Source organism: Pimephales promelas, chromosome 25 (genome assembly GCF_988280905.1).
Source record: "Pimephales promelas chromosome 25, fPimPro1.hap1.1, whole genome shotgun sequence".
NCBI lineage: Eukaryota > Metazoa > Chordata > Actinopteri > Cypriniformes > Leuciscidae > Pimephales > Pimephales promelas.
The window spans coordinates 17,548,384-17,569,484 of NC_142793.1; the positions used below are offsets into that span (position 1 = coordinate 17,548,384).

The 21,101-nt window shown below is 36.8% G+C and overlaps 1 protein-coding gene and 1 non-coding gene across 6 annotated transcripts in view; one reads left to right on the forward strand and one right to left on the reverse strand.

The window, feature by feature from the left end:
* galnt18a (UDP-N-acetyl-alpha-D-galactosamine:polypeptide N-acetylgalactosaminyltransferase 18a) overlaps window positions 1-21,101 on the forward strand; it is a 63,038-nt gene that overhangs the window by 36,405 nt on the left and 5,532 nt on the right. For all 5 annotated transcript variants that reach the window (XM_089127506.1, XM_089127505.1, XM_089127504.1 and 2 more), the window contains 8 exons: window positions 5,137-5,329; window positions 6,234-6,400; window positions 8,718-8,901; window positions 10,256-10,453; window positions 12,030-12,144; window positions 16,558-16,743; window positions 18,043-18,180; window positions 18,727-18,822. In XM_089127506.1, coding sequence (XP_088983632.1) covers window positions 5,172-5,329; window positions 6,234-6,400; window positions 8,718-8,901; window positions 10,256-10,453; window positions 12,030-12,144; window positions 16,558-16,743; window positions 18,043-18,180; window positions 18,727-18,822 — 1,242 coding nt within the window. In that variant the 5' untranslated portion in view covers window positions 5,137-5,171. The remainder of the gene's footprint in view (window positions 1-5,136; window positions 5,330-6,233; window positions 6,401-8,717; window positions 8,902-10,255; window positions 10,454-12,029; window positions 12,145-16,557; window positions 16,744-18,042; window positions 18,181-18,726; window positions 18,823-21,101) is intronic.
* LOC120459150 (5S ribosomal RNA) lies at window positions 11,562-11,680 on the reverse strand. The gene has a single exon (XR_005617289.2). It is a non-coding gene; the product is annotated as a 5S ribosomal RNA (ribosomal RNA).

The following is a 21,101-nucleotide window of genomic DNA, read 5'->3' on the forward strand; positions in this document are numbered from 1 at the left end:
CTGTAGTATGGCATCATTTATTCACGGTGCACTTTTACATTATACTTTTTAGACAATGTGAAAAAATCGTTGTTGTGTATCTGTGCTCACCGCACTTAGAGACTTGCACTACTGGCTAATTTAATCAAGTAGAGTATCCCGTTACCTCTTAGTCATGCACTTCCTTTCTTACAGCAGCAGCTTTAAAACTATTGTTGCATCTTCACATAATGTATCTTAGGAGATGCAGGTGGAAAACATTATGCATTATTTATTACCGGTGTTCTACAGTATGGGTATACCAGATGGGTAACTTTCGTCCTGTGTAGTACTATTTTCTGAAAGAACTTTTTTTCACTCTTTGTTTAACTGCTTTCATTTGTCTACTGACAAATTAAATGGATTAGAAAATAAATAATTAATGATATTTAAATATTTATTCATATTTAATTTATCTGATAACATGGGACAGCAGTGTTTTTAACCTGTTAACTGTCACCCCCCCTTTTTTGAATAGACATGAAAATGCACATTTCGAACTTAAATGGTTGTAATTCAAGAATGCTTTGGAATATAGACATATGATTGGTCTTGTTTTAAAGAAGACATTTGGCAGATTTTTGTAGAAGTGAAATAAATTAAGAAAGTGAAACAGAAAAAAAGTTATAGAGGTTTGAGTTTATGGAAATGTACAATGCAAAAATATTAATTATTCATATTTTACATAAAATATATATTTTCAAAACCTGGGCTACTCTAAAACTGCAGAAAAATCAAAGCCAAAAATCTGAACAAGTTGTGTTTCAAATTTTAGGTTGATATCTCAAAAAATGAGCTTTCAGTAAGATTTTGTTTGAGCGCAGTACCAAACTTTTTCACTAGGGCACAATCAGACTCCATTACTGCCCATATAAGGGCGCCTGCATTTCCATTCGTGTTTTGAGTGATATGAACCATTATTTTCACAATTTTCATACAATTTCTGAAGTAGAGATCCTATTCAGAAGTAGCATGGGAAGTTTGGCAGATTTTGATATGAATTGAACCTCTAAGAAACGCATACAAAGAACACGCATGTAAGTCATAGCTAGCTGCCACGTCACAAATGGTGAATTTATTATTTTTTTCTTGATATTTCAAACTTTTCAGACCTTTTTTTCCCAAAATAATTGAATGGATTCTATCTTTTGAACTTTTGGCATGAAAACAAACTGAGGTATCTACCATTTTTTCATGATTTTTCATGTTTACTGCTATTTTGAAATAAAGGTCTGAACACGCCTTATAAGTATGAAAATATTATTGTTTTATATTGATAAATTATGGCTCCTCTGTAATATATTTTGAAAATCAGTCACCAAATATGGAAACTAGAGATTGTAAGCTTTCAAATGATATATAGTTTGTCAATATTATTTAAGGTATTTACTAAGATATTATTGTTTTAAAAATATAGTGGCAAACGTCCCACCTGTGGGACGGTGACAGTTAAGTGGTTAAAGGGATATTTCACTTTGAAATAGATTTTTGATATGTTTTAGCTTACCTCAAGGGCATCCAAGATGTAGGTGTCTTTATTTCCACAGTATTTTCAATTTTGACCTTTTTCCGTCAAACCGTATAATGCAGGTATGGGGGTCCACGTCAAAGAGCATACACAGAGAAGTCAAAATTAAACTTGATTTAATGACTCATAAATGTAAGTACACATTGATGGCCTAAGACACGAAACGAGCGGTTTGTGTGAGAAAACGAACAGTATTTATATTGTTTTTACCTCGTGTATCGACAGCCATGTCCAAATGATCTGAATCAGTTGTCCGATGTCCAACGTTCCACCGGAAGTGATCGCTTGCGCGTGTACGTCACTCATTTATTGTGTTATTATTAGAATAGTTATGTCACTTTTAATGGTCGAATATCTGGGTCTGTTAAAACAATAAAACTAAATAAAATAAAAATCTTTACATAAAATATATTTGAAAAGTAGAAGAATAATGAAAGCATTGAATAAAGCCTTTTATTGTGACCTTCAAGTTAAAATCAGTTTTAATAAAAATCAATCCCTGGGGAATAAAAGTGGCTGTAGATGAAGGAACATCCATATTGTTTTTCCAGTGATATCATATGCATATCATAAACGCTTATTGTGTGTGTATTGTATTCTATTTTTTCGGTAATCAGAGATGTTGGCCCGCTGCGTTGTCTCATCGGCCTATGGGTTTGACAGCAAAACATTGGGTCAGCTATATAACTCATCAGGGTAAAATGAGTTCTCTCATATTTTGGCTTTCAATGCCATCTTGGGTCTTTGAGTCAGAGTCCTCAGACCACAAACACATGCACGCAAACCACAAGTGACATGCGAACCCTTCATTTGTGGCAAAGAGAATCTCCGAAATGTCAGAAGGACATGATGTTTTTGCATTTGCAGGCTGTTTGCATGCGGTCTTCAATAGTTTGGGTTACATGCTGGGTGTCTTGTTTTACATTCGCTCCATAGAGCTGGCACCGACAGGCAGACGCTGGCATGCCACAGGCGAGGTCAGAAATGCTAGCCGTCCGTTGTGACGCAACCCTCCTGAGGTGTTCACATTTTTATTTTTTTTGGATTGGATCCTTACTATATTTCTCTCACAACCTCAATCTTTTCTTCTAGCTGTGTTTTAAAGGAATAGTTCTCCCTCATGTTGTTCCAAACCTGTTTGACTTTCCTTCTTCCGTGGAAAATATTGGATAATGTATTCTCTCAAAGCTAGCGTATGACTTTGGAAGACTTGTAATGTGGTGCACCACTGTTATGATACTTTAATGGTGCTTTTTTTTTGTCATTTTGAAGCTTCACAGTCCCAGTCCTCGTTGTTTTTCATTATATTGAAACGATTGTCCTTCAAAAATTTCTCTTGTGTTCCACAGTCAAAAAGAAAGCCAGGTTTAAGGCTTTCTTTCTTGTAAAGAGATATTTTAATGGAAATACTAGCTGATTCTGCTATACCCTTTTAGAAATATTTTGTCTGTAGCTTACAGTTTAGTATTTTGTTGATAGCCAAAGAGATGAAAAAGTAATTTACTTGGCTTTGAGAACTTAATCTAGTAACAATCAGGGCTGTAAGTACATACATAGTGTGTAGTGCAGGGGTTTGTCTCATCAACTTTACTGAGCACAGTGGTTACAGATTATAAAAATTGATTTCAAACAACCTTGTAAAATGAGCTTTTAGCCTAGTTTTTGTCGACGCTCTATTTGCTGAGTAAAGGCCATGTTAGTACTTCTTCTGCAAGCATGAATATTTGTATTAGTCACTTATTTCATACATTAAATAAGTCTTCACTTTTTTTAACAGTTAGTTTGAAAATGTTTATTGCATTAAAATTTAAAGGAAACGAATAGCTAAGTTAATTTTAGCATGTTTAGTCCCTAACTTCAGTTGGCTTGTTGCTTAGCATTTCTGTAATTATTATCAGTGTGATTTCCACATATCTCCTGCTGTCCAGAAGACAAGACTGAAATGAATATCACAGTAGGTGCTATAAGAAAACTTTAAAGTATTCTTCCTTTTGTTCACATCATATGAAAAAATATCCTTTTTTATACCTGCTCCCACTGATCTGTCAGGTTCTGCAGTGTCTCTGTTTGACTCTCTTTTCTTAGCATGATACAAAACAACAGTGTCATTGAAACTGCAGATTATCGTCTGAATCTAAAGTCATTTCGAGCACAACGACAGAGGACACCTATTTAGAGTATTTACTCTGCAAATCAGAACGTATCAATGAACGCCATTAGGAACAGACTTCTTGGCACTCGCTGGTGAATTACTAGCCGCGATACTAAGCTCAATTTTACTGTTAACGTGACTCTAAAGCTGCATGCCTAGCCTCCTATTTTACTAATTCTAGCCACGGCCCTATGTTGAGATTGCTGATGCTGTTTGGAAATAAAAATTTATTTTTTTAAAAATTATTATTATTTATGATTTCGGATGTAAATGTAAAGGAATAGCAGCCTAAAATGGAATACACGACAGCCCCTTAAAAGCCGTTTATAGATTGTGAAAGCAGTGTCTTCTGCTGTGAAGTTGGTTTCAAACTGTGTGTCAGTTGCAAAGATGAATGATTCTCCCCAGACCAGCTCTTTGCAGTGGCTGTAATTAAATAACCTCTGCTATTAATTAGCATTCCTTAATTACCTGCATTGCATTGGCCTTTCATTATTTTTTGAGCATTGCTAGGGCTCTTTCCCACTGTTCTGCCTGCATACTCAGCAGTCAGAGTTTTACAACCTGTCATATTATCTTAGTTTTTGAATGTGATGTAGTAGAAGGCAGATATTTGCCGTCTATGCAGCTTGATTTAGAGTTTCTGCAAGAAGAATTAGCTTTCCTCAAGACCTTGATGGGATCGCCAAGTTGATGAATAGAAGTTACAGAAGCAATTGAATCTAATTTTTTGAAAACTGGCTGTCTTCAAAGTAAGGTGTTATCATACCATAATACCGCAGTATTAAATTATGCCATTGTATACAATACTCCCAGTATATATGTTATTGTTGCATGTCTAAATATGGATTTACCATGGTACATAGTAAAAACACATGATTTTACCTTAGTATCATGTTTAAAAAAACATGGTATTTTTTCATTGTGTTGTTCCTCATATTAGTTTATTGATTTATTCATGTGTTCATTGTACAGCACTTTGGTGTTTTTTTTTAATGTGCTTTATAAATAAATTTTGATTGAATGATTGATTGTGTGTGTGTGTGTGGTTTTTAATTATATTAGAATGTATTGTTTTATGGTATTGTTAATATTAATGCATTAATAATAATAATTATTATTATTATTAAATATGTCAATTATTAATAATACTATTTCGGTTGTTATTAAAATATAGTAAGAGAAACTAGAAGAGCAATAATAATACTAATTCTAATAAAAGAAATAATTGAAATATTAAAACATAAAATGTGGAAAATTAATAATATTGTTGTTTTTTAAATAAATTATTGTTAATTGTAGATTTTGAATTATTTTCAATTTGTACGTTATTTGAGTTGTTGATATTGTTAAAGAATTTGTGACAGCCCAGGTGTTGACCACCCAGAAGGCTTTGGGCTTACACTGCTAAGACTGTTCTCTTTGTCTGAACTTCTAGAGAAACCTTTAAAAGACGGAGACGACACAGCCGACATGTCCCTCTCAGACTCTCTTTTTGCACGCTGGGGTCATGACCTCGGTCCAGAGAGCCGCAAGGTGGCCCTGAAGAAGTTCCAGTACTACGGTTACAACGGCTACCTCAGCGACAGGCTTTCTTTAGACAGAGCCATCCCAGACCTCAGGCCAGACGGGTAAATGAATCACTCTTATTAGCATACTGCATATGCACTCACCCTTTGTTCTTTTGCAAACATTAATTTTCCTGTATCATTTTGTTCATGGTGAACAAAAAAAAAAAGACTCAGTCTGGTCAATAAAACACAATCGAAAGTTAAACAATAAAATAATTTATATATTTTATATCAGTTGTCATAAAAAATTGACTGATAAGCCAAAAATAAATATGCATACAGAAAATTCTATAATACATTATGTATATTAATTGTGATGTAAATATTTCTGGAGCCTCTAAAGGGATATGGTGGGGGAAAAAATGGTCTGGGAGAAAAAAAAAACAATATTTCAATGCTTTTGCGTTCTCTCGCAAAACTCAAAAGTTTCTCAAGGTAACCAATTTTTGTGTGAAATATTTTTTTCCCCCTACCATTCCATATTTCCCACCACCATATCCATTAAAGGGCTCCATACATTTTTATATTGTTTTTAGAATAAGTTTAAATATTAGAGTATCCATAAAATGTATAAATATAGATAGTAAAATACAGATAATATTTTAATAAATAAATTTGTCTGTATGTACAATATAAAAGCCAATTATTTAATTTAACCCAACACTTACCTGTATGACAAAAATTTGAGTTATTTTAGTCTATTTTGCACCGATAAGAAAAAACCCCAGGGGGTTATAACACCTATGTAAAATGGCCATATAAAATCAATGTCTTGTACTTTCATTTTTAAAACGAAAAATACATCATCCCCTTTTAGACTCTTCAAACTGAAATTTAATTCTGTTCTCAAATGCTACCAGTGCGATTAAAGGCATAACCAAGGAAACTGAGTGATATTTAATCACGCAAAGTCTCTTCCAGGTGTTTGATCCTCTATTTATGTCTGCTTTTTTTCCTCCTGCAGGTGCAGAAACATCTCATATCCCTCCAGTCTACCCCAAGTCAGCATCATCTTCATCTTTATGAATGAGGCTCTATCAGTCATCTTGCGTTCAATTCATTCGGTGATCCATCGGACGCCCTCTCACTTGCTCAAGGAGATAATCCTCGTGGATGACAACAGCAACAACGGTGAGGGCCTGTTGCTGCCCCAGCACTGTTTTTTTTTTTTTGATTTGCCAGAGGCAGACGGAGACTCCTTCAGTGGGGATTGATTCTTGTATGACAGATTACGATGAATAATGCATATGAATGTGGATTCATGTGGAAAGGATATCTGAGGTCTGTAACATGATAACAATTGGGGATTATGGGCAGCAGATGTACATGTTTCCAGTATGCTGCTGCACATCTAAATGTTTTATGCTTTGGCGTCTGAAGCGAGACTTTCCTCTCACAAATGTTCTGGTCTTGAAGCAACCTGTTTAATCAAGTAAAATCTTTATTTAAAGAGAAATCTACTTAGGCAGTGTGCCAACTTGCATATGGCCTGGTTTCACAGACACAGCTTAGAATAAGCATTTCACTTTTTTTCTGTAAAGCTGCTTTAGCAAATAAATTTCTTTTACAAATAATTTTCTGTTCAAATTGATAGTGGTGGGAAAAGATACGCTTTCAACTTAATAAAATAAATCAAAAAATGTAATATTTGAAATATGAAATATATTAATAATAATAAATGGCAATTTTCAATAATAATTCATATTCCAGAGATCATATTTAATATTGTAGAGTCATCATATAAAATATATACGATATAGTGACCTAAAAGTAAAAATATATTTTACAAGTATTAATAATAATTATTGTTAAAAATACTAAACTTTCACTGGTAATATTTTAATATGATATAATATTATTAAATATTATATCATAAATATATCATATAAAACATAATTATACAGGTTGTATTTAATAGTACAGATACATATTTTTATATTAATAAAACTGAATATATATATATATATATATATATACTGTATATATATATAGGAACACCATACTAATACTGTGTTTGACCCCCTTTCGCCTTCAGAACTGCCTTAATTCTACGTGGCATTGATTCAACAAGGTACTGAAAGCATTCTTTAGAAATGTTGGCCGATATTGATAGAATAGCATCTTACAGTTGATGGAAATTTGTGGGAGGCACATCCAGGGCACGAAGCTCCCGTTCCACCACATCCCAAAGATGCTCTATTGGGTTGAGATCCGGTGACTGTGAGGGCCATTTTAGTACAGTGAACTCATGTTCAAGAAACCAATTTGAAATGATTCAAGCTTTGTGACATGGTGCATTATCCTGCTGGAAGTAGCCTTTAGAGGATGGGTACATGGTGGCCATTAAGGGATGGACATGGTCAGAAACAATGCTCAGGTAGGCCGTGGCATTTAACGATGCCCAATTGGCACTAAGGGGCCTAAAGTGTGCCAAGAAAACATCCCCCACACCATTACACCACCACCACCAGCCTGCACAGTGGTAACAAGGCATGATGGATCCATGTTCTCATTCTGTTTACGTCTCTACCATCTGAATGTCTCTACAGAAATCGAGACTCATCTTGACCAGGACCACACCCCTAAATGCATTGAAGCAACTGCCATGTGATTGGTTGATTAGATAATTGCAATCATGAGAAATTGAACACGTGTTCTTATAATCCTTTAGGTGAGTTTATATACTTTTATATTTTAGCAAGGGGATCGATGATTTGTTTTTCCTTCGCATTAAAACGTTTGAAAAGCCCTGGTGTAGACTGCCGGCTTAATAATGATTATTTTCTGAAGATAACTGCTTTGTTGTGGGGAAAAGTACATTACTGAGGTGGGTTTATCTCAGTCGCATCAGAAAGTAAAGCTTTTTATTTGCTCCCAGTCACCTCTAAAGTATTTGGTTTTTCTAGATTAATGACTTCACAGTGGTTATGCTACAGTGACCTTTTACTCTGCGCCTGTGAGGTATAGCGAGGGGGCAAGGGGGTTAACGTGAGGTACAGAGGTTTGAACATTCTCTCACAGATTGGCAGTGGCCCCACGTAACACCATCTGGTTGCCATGGTGAGACAGGTTGATGGCTTTCTGTCTAATAAAAACAAACAGGACGGGAGACAGATGGGAGGGGAGTAATCACCAGCAGACAGCGGTGAAGACTCCAAATATCACAGACCCCTGGCAAATATTAATGTCTGATGTTTGCAGCGTTTCAGTACATGTTCATAATTCCCTAAGAGGTCGAGGGGGGAGTCTATATAAACGAATTTTGATTAGAATGTAATAAAAGTCAGGTGCAAGCAGGTGCACGTGTCACTGGGGTCTCCCGCTTCATTTCTCCTGAGCACTGAAACCTTCTTAGTGGGCACAAGAGTGATTTAGTAAACCACAGGTATGAGTGTATATGTTGCGGGTTTTTCAACTAAATCCCTCTTTCCCTTCCATTGACTCAAAGCTGAACTGTCTGAAAACCTGCAGAGGTTTGTGGATGAGACCAACCAGCAGCATCCCGACTTCATTAAAGTGGTTCGGCATGAGAAACAGGAGGGCTTGATTCGCTCTCGGGTCAGTGGCTGGAGAGCTGCGACCGCCCCCATCGTGGCCCTGTTTGACGCTCACGTGGAGTTCAACATCGGATGGTCAGTGTTTTTAGGTTATTTTCTTTCAGAACTGAGCAAGAAAATGCTAAAAAGGTTTTTTTTTATTAAAAAAAAATGTATTGAGAATTCATATAATATGGAAGTTATAAACAATTTACATGTTAAATATATATATATATATATATATATATGGGGTTGTAGAAAATGCTAAACAAAATTATAATCAGTGAAAATTGTTCATAAAACTTTTGTTATGGGAATTTCCACACTAAGTCGATCAAGGCAATATATGTAACAATGGCTTTAGGAACAATTTCCACTGAACAATTTGCATGCGTTTCATGAAAGAGGTCCAAAGGTTCTGAATAAATCTCATTTTCACGTCCAGTTTTCTGCTACAGCCTATTTGTACCCGGTCTGATGTGACTAAACAGGATGAAAGTACAACATATTCATATAGTTTTGCAAGTTTCTCTGTTTGGCATTCAAACAAATAGAAAATCAATCTGTCCTCCAAATAATATTTTAAAAAAACTGTTTCTGCAAGGAAATTCATAGACATAGTCGTGCTGGCATTTTCATGCTGAGAATTCAGATTTGGTGTGAATAGGCCTTCTGCATAATGTTGTTTTATGGAGCATTATAACTTGTGACCCTCATTGCTCTTTTGACCCCCAATACGAGTGAATTCAAAAAATTGCTTGCTTAACAAATCACGTTATGTGAGTATAACTGTTCAAATGGAGATGGAGACAAACTGTATGTGGATGGAAATGCTGTTCTGTGCGGTGTGAGTTCCATGTGGGTGTGAGGCCAGGAGTATTAGCAGAAGTGCCTGTCTACTGCAATTACTGTTCTAGGCACAGCTGTCAACTCATATACCTTACCTGTTAATTATTCTCAGTGCAACTCGTTAAAAAAAAAAAAAACTCTTAAAGGGCTTAGATAGCGTCCAAAGTGTATCTTACAGATGTCAGCTTATTCCTGCTCGAAATTCATACTGCGTTCCATCAGGCCATGGATGCACCTGGAATTTTCTCTGGGGTTCGATGTGGTTTTTATAGAGAATATAGTATAGCTTTTAGCTTGCCTGAGGCTATTTTCCGAGTCCAAATGCAGCACTAATGCCTGTCTTTACAACTTTTGAGATGGTCTTTTAAAGTACCATTATCTCTGAAAGTGACATTTTAAGTTTTAGATCGATGGGTTCTGAAATCTACAATCAGCTTTAATAATCAAGTGTGAAATCACATTCGAGCTGCAGTGGCATTAAAGAGGCTTCATTAAACATTGTATCCTATGATTTCGGAGCTCCAAGAGACAAAATTAGATAGATCCATCAAAAACCTAGTGTTCTTGAACTTAAAGCATGTTCTATTTCTATTGATCTAAGGGCTGAACCAATCCTTCACAGAATCAAAGAGGACAGAACCCGGGTCATCTCGCCTTCATTCGACAACATCAAATACGACACGTTTGAGATCGAAGAATATCCCCTCTCGGCTCAAGGGTTCGACTGGGAACTTTGGTGTCGCTATCTAAATCCTCCCAAATCCTGGTGGACACAGAAGAATCAAACTGCTCCAATCAGGTATTCAAGCAAGATACACGCAGTGTCAGCTCAATGGCTCTACTAAGATAGGTCTTAAGAATGATACTAATTCTCATCTATCTATAACTAGTTTTTGTTTTAAAGGTGCAGTGTGTATTTTTTAGCAACATCTTGCAGTTCGGTTGCGAGTTACACTAAGGGCTCAGCCCACTGCTCACCACAGCTGCGGTGGCTAAAACGGGACAAAAACCGTCGTCTGAGACAGCAGACAATAGCCAGAGTAAGCCAAGAGTGTGTAACATTGTCACTGTTTCTGTACCACAGTCCATACAAAACCACAGTCAGGTGAGGATCAAGGGTCTTAATATATAATATAATAATAGTAATCAGCTGATTGTCTCACAAACGTAACCAGCGCATTTGTCCCCACATAGCAAAGCCATAACACAGCGAGGGAGAATAACTTAAGTAACATGAAACAATCCAACTACATATTTTACACCACTGACAAGGGAAAAGTCACTTCTCACAGTGTCTATGACTAGCTTCTAGCTTTCTGCTGATTCTCTTTCAAGGTAGTGAAAGAGACAGTTCGCTGTCGGACGGCTACGGTAGAAACATGACGTCACAATATGTCGACTTCATAGAAGCCCGTGGTTATGTAGATATAAATGTCTCATTCTAAGGTAGTAAAAACATAACGGTTCATTGAGTAAGGTCTTTATACACCACTGAAAACATAGTAATGCATGTCATGTTGCATTTCTGTTCATAGATACTTAACATTTTTACACATTGCACCTTTAAGACTGGCCTTTTAACAAAAAAAAATCATTTAGGACCTTTTTTTTTGACTAATTTCACAATTACTGTTTAGGTTACCTTACAGTGAACCTCATATGTTAATCAATAACCAGTAAATTTTGTCAAATATAATCTGAATGCTTTTTTAGATTATCAGATTTGAATATACAACCCCAAAATCAAAAAAAGTTGGGACATTTTGTAAAATTCAATAAAATAACAAATCTGTAATTTGTTCATTGTTTTTAACCTTTTTTTAACTGACAAAAGTACAAAGAAAGCGAAATCTGCTGCCCAAATTGGGCTATTTGAAAGGTTAGAACATTAGGGTAGTAAATTATAAAGCTTACAGCACCTGGTATTCCCAGGCAGGCTCCCATCCAAGTACTAACCAGGCCCGACCCTGCTTAGCTTCCGAGATCAGACGAGTTCGGGCGTTCTCAAGGTGGTATGGCCGTAAGCGAAATCTGCTGCCAAAATTTGGCTATTTGAGGAAGAAAAAAAAAGAGACTCGTTCAGGCTTTCTGAAGAAACTCATATTTATATACATTTAATATGTTTACACATACAGTACATAATATAAACAACCTTTTATGTTAGCTGCGATGAATCACGATTAATCGATTTGACAGCACTCTTTTTTTTTTCAAATCACTCTCCTTGCCCTCTTAACAACCTGTTTCCTGTGACTCAAGAAATTGGATCAGACAATTTAATATCAATTCCAAATGACTACATACCCTTAATTTAGTAAAATATGTTTTCATAACTCATTTGAGCTCGTTGTTGTGTGCATCTCCTCTCTCTGCAGGAGTCCCGCTCTGATCGGTTGCTTTGTAGTCGATAGGGAGTATTTTGAGGAGATTGGTCTGCTGGATGAAGGGATGGAAGTTTATGGAGGGGAAAACGTGGAGCTGGGGATCAGGGTAAGAGCTATTCAGAATGCCTACGAGAGTTTTGAAAGTACAGCAGGAGACAGGATGTCTGGAGTTTGAGTAGACAAGTAGACGCATGCCAATGAATAATGCTGTTTCATTTGATGAAAAGATGCTTTATACAGGTTGTTCTTTGAGGGCAGATGGATATGTGGGGGTTTGCAGTCTCTGGTGTGTGTCTGTGCGTGTGTGTGTGTATGCGTGTGCGTGTGTGAAATGTTTTTCCGACATTGTGCAGCCCTAGTGTGTAACATCACACACAATTAAAGTGGAGCTCTGCAGCTTGCTAATGATAACCTGCCTTCCAGACGTTTTGCTCCAAACTGGCGGGGTCCTAACCTCTCAGTTTTACACATGTACAGAGCCCTATCGAGACCTCTGCCGACTCCCATCAAACCCAGCGGCACTGTAATTTGCCTCCGCTGCCAGAATTCAAGCCCAGGCTGTGAATGGAGCTTGCCAGCGGACACACAGCCACTTGCTCTTACTGTGATTTGGCCTAGCAATCACTCCACGCAGGGTGCACCGTCACAATACAGAGCGGATCAAACCCCCATTACACGCACAGACATCCATTATGATTTTTTTTCTTCCTGATTTCATCACTAAGGGCCTCAATGAGCAGAGAGGAAATGGAAATGTCTCAGGAAGAGGCAGGCACATGTGTGCGGCGGGATTCGGATAATGGCTCTCAACATCTGTTCATACAGCTGTGTCTCTACAGCCTAATTCTTCACTCTCATCTTTTAAGCTCCTTTGTGCCTCCGAATCTCCAAATGCAACATTGTTGCATCGCTCCAAATGTTGCAACCCTGACTTTCCCAAAAGTAATGATATTGAGATGAATGTTCATTGTCATTTAATTGTATGTTTAGTGTATTTTTTAAATGCAACAAATGCTATAGGGAATGAAAAAAAATCATTTTAAATCAGTATTTTTGTCTTGTTTTATAGCAATAAAATTATTATCATTATTGTAATATATTTTTAGTCTTAAAGTTCTCATGAAATCAAAATGGACTCTATTTACGGATGTGAACAATTCATCCGTGTAAGTCAATCCACTAAAAATGAGTGTCTTGATAATATTTTATTAAAATCTGAAGATATTTCCTCTCCAAAACAGCATTCCTTCTCTGATGACTTGGGCTGATTGTAAACTTGCCTTCGCTTCAGATCTGTCTACATTTTTTAATGGAATGCCACTCCCAATGGGAAAAAAAACAAGATATTTTTCACACTCAAAATTACTTTTCACTCGAAAATATTTAAGGATATTTTATATTAATTTTAGCTTAAAGGTGCAATATGTAGGATTTTTGCAGTAAAATCCAAAAACCACTAGGCCAATGTTATATATTTTGTTTAGTTGATTACTTACAATATCCCGAATGTTTCCAACTATTTGTAAGTCATGAGATATTTGTAAATCGTGAGATTTTAACCAAGGAAATGTGTGAGCAGGGGTGAGGAGTCGCCAGTCAATGGCGTCATATTCGTTCGGGTCACATGACGTCACTGTAGCTTTGCGCCGCCATCTCTGTGACCGACGGTCTCTCAGTAATGCCTGCAATATGTTGTGCAGTTGGCTGCACAAACAGCCGAAAGAGGAACCCTGAACTGGTATTTTATTATATACCAAAAGAAAAGGATAGAAGAAAGAAGTGGTTAGCTGTCATTCTGTGTATTGTGTACCAAAAATAATCTGTATTTTTGTCGGAAAATTCCTAAAAACAATAGAAAATTCCTTGAGATGCATCTTACATTTGATTTTAAAACTTAGAGAATATATTTACATTTATTTTTTTAGGACATGCTTTTATCCAAAGCGACTTACAACATTGATACATTTTTTTAAAGTTATTTTAAATGCTGAAACAATATTTTTAATCTTATGATTAAGAATACTATGATTCTGTTTTTGTACAATCTTCTATTCTGCATTTTTTTTTTTATTTACTTTTATTTGCAGATATTTGGATTGATGGTTTTCTGCATTTGCACCCTGTCAGTCAAACTCACTCTGGAGGCACTGTCTGAAGCTAATTTTTTTTTTACCGTTTTGCTGACCCTCATTGACATTGTGTTGACAGGAGTTATTTTGCGCTTTGGAAGCGGGTGCACACTCAATGAAAGGTCAACGCATCTGTGCTCTTCTATTCTTAGCCCTCGCTAAAGGGCTGTTTATCAGTGATGGAGAATGAATACTTTCTTCGATCATGTTAGATGTCAGCATAGTTTTTTGTGTTGTTGCAATCTGTTGCCACGGAATGTCAGTTTTGTTCCAGGTAAAGAGTAATGACTTTGTCAATAATGTTTATTGGTGGTTAATTTAGTCAAGGTAGGGTAGCGTTGAACACATACAAGGTCATTTTATTATTCATGCATCATGCAAAATATGCACTGCTCTTTAATGGCTGTGTGAAGTTGCTGGATATTGGCAGGACCTGGAACACGCTACCGTATATGCCGATCCCGAGCATTCCAAACATTCTCAATGTCCGGTGAGTACACTGCCTATGCAAGAACTGGGATGATTTCACCTTCAAGGAACTGTGTACAGATCCGTGCATTATCATGCTGCAACATGAGGTGATGGGTGATCATGGATGAATGGCACAACAATGGGCCTCAGGATCTCGTCACGGTATCTCTGTGCAATCAAAATGCCATCAATAAAATGCACCCCTGTTCGTTGTCCATAACATATGCCTGCCCATACCATAACCCCACCGCCACCATGGGCCAATCAATCCACAACGTTGACATCAGCAAACCGCTCACCCACACGACACCATACACGCTGTCTGCCATCTGCAGTCATGTCAAGACACAGATGAGGATGACGGTTTCTGATAGTTTGTGCAGAAATTCTTTGGTTATGCAAGCCTGTTGTTGCAGAAGCTGTCTGGATGGCTTGTCTGAGACAATCTTGGGGGTGAAGATGCTGGATGTAGAGGTCCTGGGCTGGTGTGGTTACACGTGGTCTGCAGTTGTGAGGCCGGATGGATCTACTGCCAGATTCTCTGTAACGCCTTTGGAGATGGCTTATGGTAGTGAAATGAACATTCACTTCACAGGCAACAGCTGTGGTGGACATTCCTGCAGTCAGCATGAATGAATGTGTTTCGGATGCTCTGGATCCGCATATTGCCCGCGTATAAGATTTTTTGGGGAAAGAGACCAAGTTTTAAATGTCTCCCAGACAATATAAAACTGGTTTGATTGTCATTTTATGCTTGGAAAATTTGCCTCTGTGCAATTAAGGTCTGAATATCTCCGTCTACAGCAGGTATTGTATGCAAATATGAGAAATGATTTTTTAATGCTTTGGGAGAACAGACGGCTCAGTCATGGATCATTGGGATTGCTGTCAAATGATTATGCATATAAATCATTCTCCTGGCAAACACGCATCCGTCCACTTCCTGTTGAATCCCGCCCAACAAGTCTTGGCATTTAAAAGCCTGCCAAACATGCAGATCAGACAGAGAAAATGTGATACCGCCCTTCCTTTTCAAACAATTATTCATATTCAAAATACGGCACCAGGGTCTCTTGATAAATCAACTTTATATTTGACTGAAACGACCCTGATGTATGCCCTAGCCAGATGTTGCAATTCATATTTCACCAAACCAGGCCTGAATGCAAGTGTTTGGGTGTGAATGTCTGAATGAAGTGCAGCATGCTGGCATGTGGCCTATATATTCCTGTGTGAAGATTTACTAGAGAGATGTACAAAGCACAGAGAGATGCTCCCGGTTTAGAAGCTCAGCATGTGTGCAGTGGGTGGAAAAAATACAGGGAATCAAACCAACACACACAAATAAGCTGCCACTCTCTATTTTCAGCTGCGTAACATGCACTAATTGAGGGTAAATCATTGAACAAATGTGTATTAATGTTTATGAAAGCACTCCAGGAAAACAGCAGCGGTTTGTGCTTTTTCTCCCATCAATGTGCCCTCAATGTCAGTCGCATGTAAGGGAATATATTAAATGGTCTGTTTGAGCTCTCAAATAGGTTCGATATACGTTAAAAAGCCTCTATATTGTAAATGAAGAGCAGTTTTGGGAGTTTAGTTTGAACAAAGAGCTCCGCTGTGTGGAAGTGAGTAACCTTTAGATGATGATTATGGGAAATGAGCATCCTTGATTTTTAGCTTATTTTTTACACAAACCCTTTTTAAATTTTCTAATTAACAAAAGTGCTTTTTGTTCCTTGTGGAGTTTGGGTTTATTTATGTGGGTTTTTATCAGTAATAAAAAAGTAAGGACTCACATACTCCCTAATGAATCATAAGAATGTGGCATATTTGTTTTTGTAGAGTGCCTAATGGATGTGAAAGGGCATTTTACAGAGCGAATTTTTCTTCGTCCTTCCATTCGTGTGTGTAATCAGGTATGGCTGTGCGGAGGAAGTGTGGAGGTCATGCCCTGTTCCAGAATAGCTCATATTGAGCGCGCCCACAAGCCCTACACGCAGGACCTGGCAACTCACGTACGCAGGAACGCTCTGAGAGTGGCCGAGGTGTGGATGGACGAGTTCAAGAGCCACGTTTACATGGCCTGGAACGTTCCACAACAGGTACTAAATCTATGAATAGTTGACTGGATGGGCCACGTTAAAATAAACTGATAAAATAAATATTAAATAAACTAATAGCTTTTATAAGTGTAGAATTAAAGAAACCACATTATTTAAAATGTATACGAGCTATTTAAGAGTCTGCAATATTTCTGAATCACTAATCCAAAAAAAGGGGGGTCCTATTATGCTTTTCCACTTGATCAACTCATGTTTTTCCACTTTTTCAACTCTAGTTAGTGTGTAATGTTGCTGTTTGAGTATAAAAAAAGATCTGCAAGGTTACAAAGCTCAAAATCCACTCTACGAATTTAGAGTGGCTAAAACTTATTTTAAACGCTGTTTCTGAATGTTTTAATCTCAATATTTATCTATGCACGACACATTTTATGGAGAACAGCTTGTTTTCTCTTTCTTTTGTAAGCCATTCACTGCTCCTTAGGGAAATTAGCCTTGGCTTTTTCGATCACTGTTTGCACTCTTCAGTGTCACATGATCCTTCAAAAATCATTACACTGATTTGCTGCTCAAGAAACATTTCTTATTATCAATGTTAAAACCTGTTGTGCTGGTTCATATTTTTGTGGAAACCGATATGCACTTTTTAATTGACAGCATTTAATAATTATATATTTACAAACGCTTTATTTTAGATGTGATTTAATCGATTTGATACCACTAGTATTAATTTAATAAAAATAAAAAATAGTATAGTAGTGAATACTACTAGGAAAATCAGATTTTTTTAAAACTTTAAACAGTTAAATGTAATTATCTATTGAACATTGTTTTTATCATATTTCAGTATTTACTGTTTTATTAAAAGAAAAGGCCTCTGGAAGTCATTAACCATACTTTGACTTTCACTATGGATAACGGGGATTATTTAGGCACTCGTTGCTCCTAACAGCACACATTAACCATGGCAGATTTTCTGAGACACACAGCCTTGAAGGGCTTACAGTTCCATATCAATTCATGAATGTGATGGATGTTCAAGGACACATGCTGTTTTGTCATTTTGAGGTAAGATTTAATGGGTTGAGATGTAATGACCATGAATAATTTAAGCTAGCATAGGCGTTAGAGCTTTTTAACGAGCTCTCATTTCTGAGCTGTACTGTACATGACGCATTGAAATGCAGCTGCATATAGAAGCACTGCACTTAAAGTCAGCATAAGTGCCCGAACCTGAAGATAGATGTACACGAGATGTCCTCATGTCCTAGCAGCTATTCGATTTTTTGAGCTCTATAAATGAATTCTTGTATGTTCACGATTGCAAATGTTTGTGTGCAGGACTCAGGGATCGATATTGGTGATATCAGAGACCGAAAAGCTCTCAGAGAGAGACTCCGCTGTAAACCCTTCAGCTGGTTCCTGAAGAATATTTATTCTGAGATGAGAACCTACACAGACATCATTGCTTTTGGTGTAGTAAGTATCCACTTCTTTTCCAATAGTAGTCAACAAAACCGGTGTTACTACCTAATTAATAGATGATGGCATTTTTCTAAACACATCAACAGAAATATTTAAATATTTAAAGCTAAATTTATTCATTTAGCTTGAAAAAACACTATGCAGTTTATTAGCACTTAGAGACATGACATCACTATATCTGAAAGATGACATTGTTTCTCATAATATTGAGTTATAGAAATAGTTTTTACTGAGTATTATTTTTCTTTCTCATGGCCTGCTGTTTCGTCATTTATCACAATGCAAGGCCAACAGAATGGTTTTCCTAATTGGCATTCTTTTGTGGAATAGCATAATTAACAGCTCCATTGTGAAGATAAAAGAAAGCTGAGCTCCAGGCCATTTTCACGCACATTGGCCATTAGCAGACAGAGGAAGAAAGATGTTTTTTTTTGTGATCTTAATTCATCTCTTCCTCTGCAGGTTTTTTTTTTTCAGCGTGAAATGGGTCTAATGTGCCGGTCCATTTAGTTCATCTTTGTTGTGTGTGTTTGCATGTAGCTTAGGAACAGCCTGAGGCCGGATCTGTGTGTGGATCAAGGTCCCGACTCGGACAACATTCCCATCCTGTACATCTGCCACGGCCTGACGCCTCAGGTTAGTGTCCATTCCACTGCACCTTTTGGCTTTCATACTTTTCAGCCCTTAAGAGTGTGTGTAATTCATTTATATATTCTGTAAGTGCCCATGTCTGACTCCATCATGTCTCCTGCTCTGTCATTCCATGTTTCTCACTATGTCAGCACAGTATATGAACTGAAACATCTTTAAGATCTTATTTTTGACCTAGAGATCCAAAACAACAACGGCTGTTGAAACAAATAATGTTTTAAACCATTTCAGTGCGAATACATAAATATTGAGATATCAAAAGCCTGAAAATATAAACATTTGAATTTTTTATAGCCAAATCATTCATCTACTGTACAAAGGCTCTGCACACTTCAGTTGTTTAATTCATGGTGAAAATGTGAGTCATTTCCTCTATGAAGATTTCTCTTTTATGAAGATTTGGCTTCGGCATCTCCTTATGCGCTTGGCTTGTGCTTTCCCATCTTCCTGTTACAACCGAGCTCAGTGTTTCACAGTGATAGACTGTCAACCTATAAAACAGTCATTATATTGCATAAAACCTCTTCATTATTTTGTGCTGATGTCCGAAATATGAATTTTTGAGCAGTTGGGCTGCTTGAGGCAATCCAGTCTAGTTTTTTTTTTTTTCATATTCTGAGTGTATTACACCACCAGGTTCCACAACAAAAGATATCCTGCAAAAATACTGTAAAAATAGGGAGCTTTCTCCATAAAGCATCGACTCACCGGGGGATTTCGGATTTAGACAGATTCCAGGGCTATAGTCACTATAATGAATCTCAATAAAGAGCAATGACTTGGAACACAAGCAGGGAGGGTTTTTCACCACCACAGGCATCATTTAGGTGAGGAAGAATTGTAGAATGTGAATGTGTGTCAGAGATATATACATGAGAGCGAGTGAGAGGGCTGGAGGGAGGGAAAGAGAGAGAGAACAGCACTGTCAGCATGATTTTAACTACTTTGTTAGGTCTCTTACACCTGCTGAATTCATATACGTGTGTTTCCACCTTTCTTATTGGAAACGACACAATGGTACCAAGCAATGATTATTTCAAAACTTTCTAGAATCTGTTGAGGAAATCAAAATTACACTATCTATTTATAGGACATTTTAGTGGCTCTATGGCTATTATTGTACGATGTTAATATGCTGTTCCTGTTTTCTTTACTTCCGTGTTAATCTCCTTGGTTTTTAATTAATCAATCATCCTCTGTGTACTTAAGCCCTCAGTTTCCTGTATTTCACATGTTAGAAGTGGTTGTGCTTACTGTTTCTCCAGCTATCTCCTGAGTTTTCCAATAAGGATTTATTCATTTGAAGTTTTTTGTTTTTCTATTCCTTCACCATTACGTGCATAATTACAGCCACTGTGACAATTGTGCATGTAATGTGTATTTATATATATATATATATATATATATATATATATATATATATATATATATATATATATATTGTTAAAATTATAATCAATTTATTGATTTATTTAAATTGATAATTTTTTAAATTTGTTAAATTTAACAAATTTAAATTTATTTGTTGGCTTAAATTTAAGTACAATGAGCTTGGATGCTAAAGGCGTTTGAACTTAAATTGCATTCAACTGACTTTTAAAAAAATTAGTTGAACTGTGTATAACTTGTAAAAAAAATATGTCTTAACTTATTTGACAGTGTCTATGTCATGTATACATATTTAACTTCTCCACCAGACAGAATATTTCTGCATGATTTACAGTGCATCTCATGCCTGTTTGCACACTAAAACTAATTTCAAGCATTCTGATAGGATATCACCGTCTCTGTACTTGTTGTCCTGGATTTGTTTTATCTTTAATGGGCTGGTAGACAATACCTCAGCTAAGCGTATTAACACCATGGCAGTTGCTCGGGGATTTGAGCTTGTTGGAAAGGGAGCATAGACATGCTTACTCTTTCTTTCAGAGTGTTATCTCCAATTCATTCAGCAAAAGGAACATTGTTCCCATACAACAGCCATAAATCACCCAAGCAGTAAAAAGCAAGGTTTTTCAAGCAGAAACAGTGCTAAATGGGTCCCTTGCAAGTTGAGTCCTTATTTTTCTTCTCTCTTACATTATTCCCCGTCCCATTTTAGCCCTCCATTACTTTCCGTCACAGTTCCAGTGCTCATCAAAGGATCCCGAAGGATATGCATTGTTTCCATTGTGAATGACTGATTAGTTGTTTTACGTGTCCGTGGAGAGACACTTGCTGCCTGTTCAGCCTTTGTGTTCACAGAGATTTTCATTTCAAGGTGC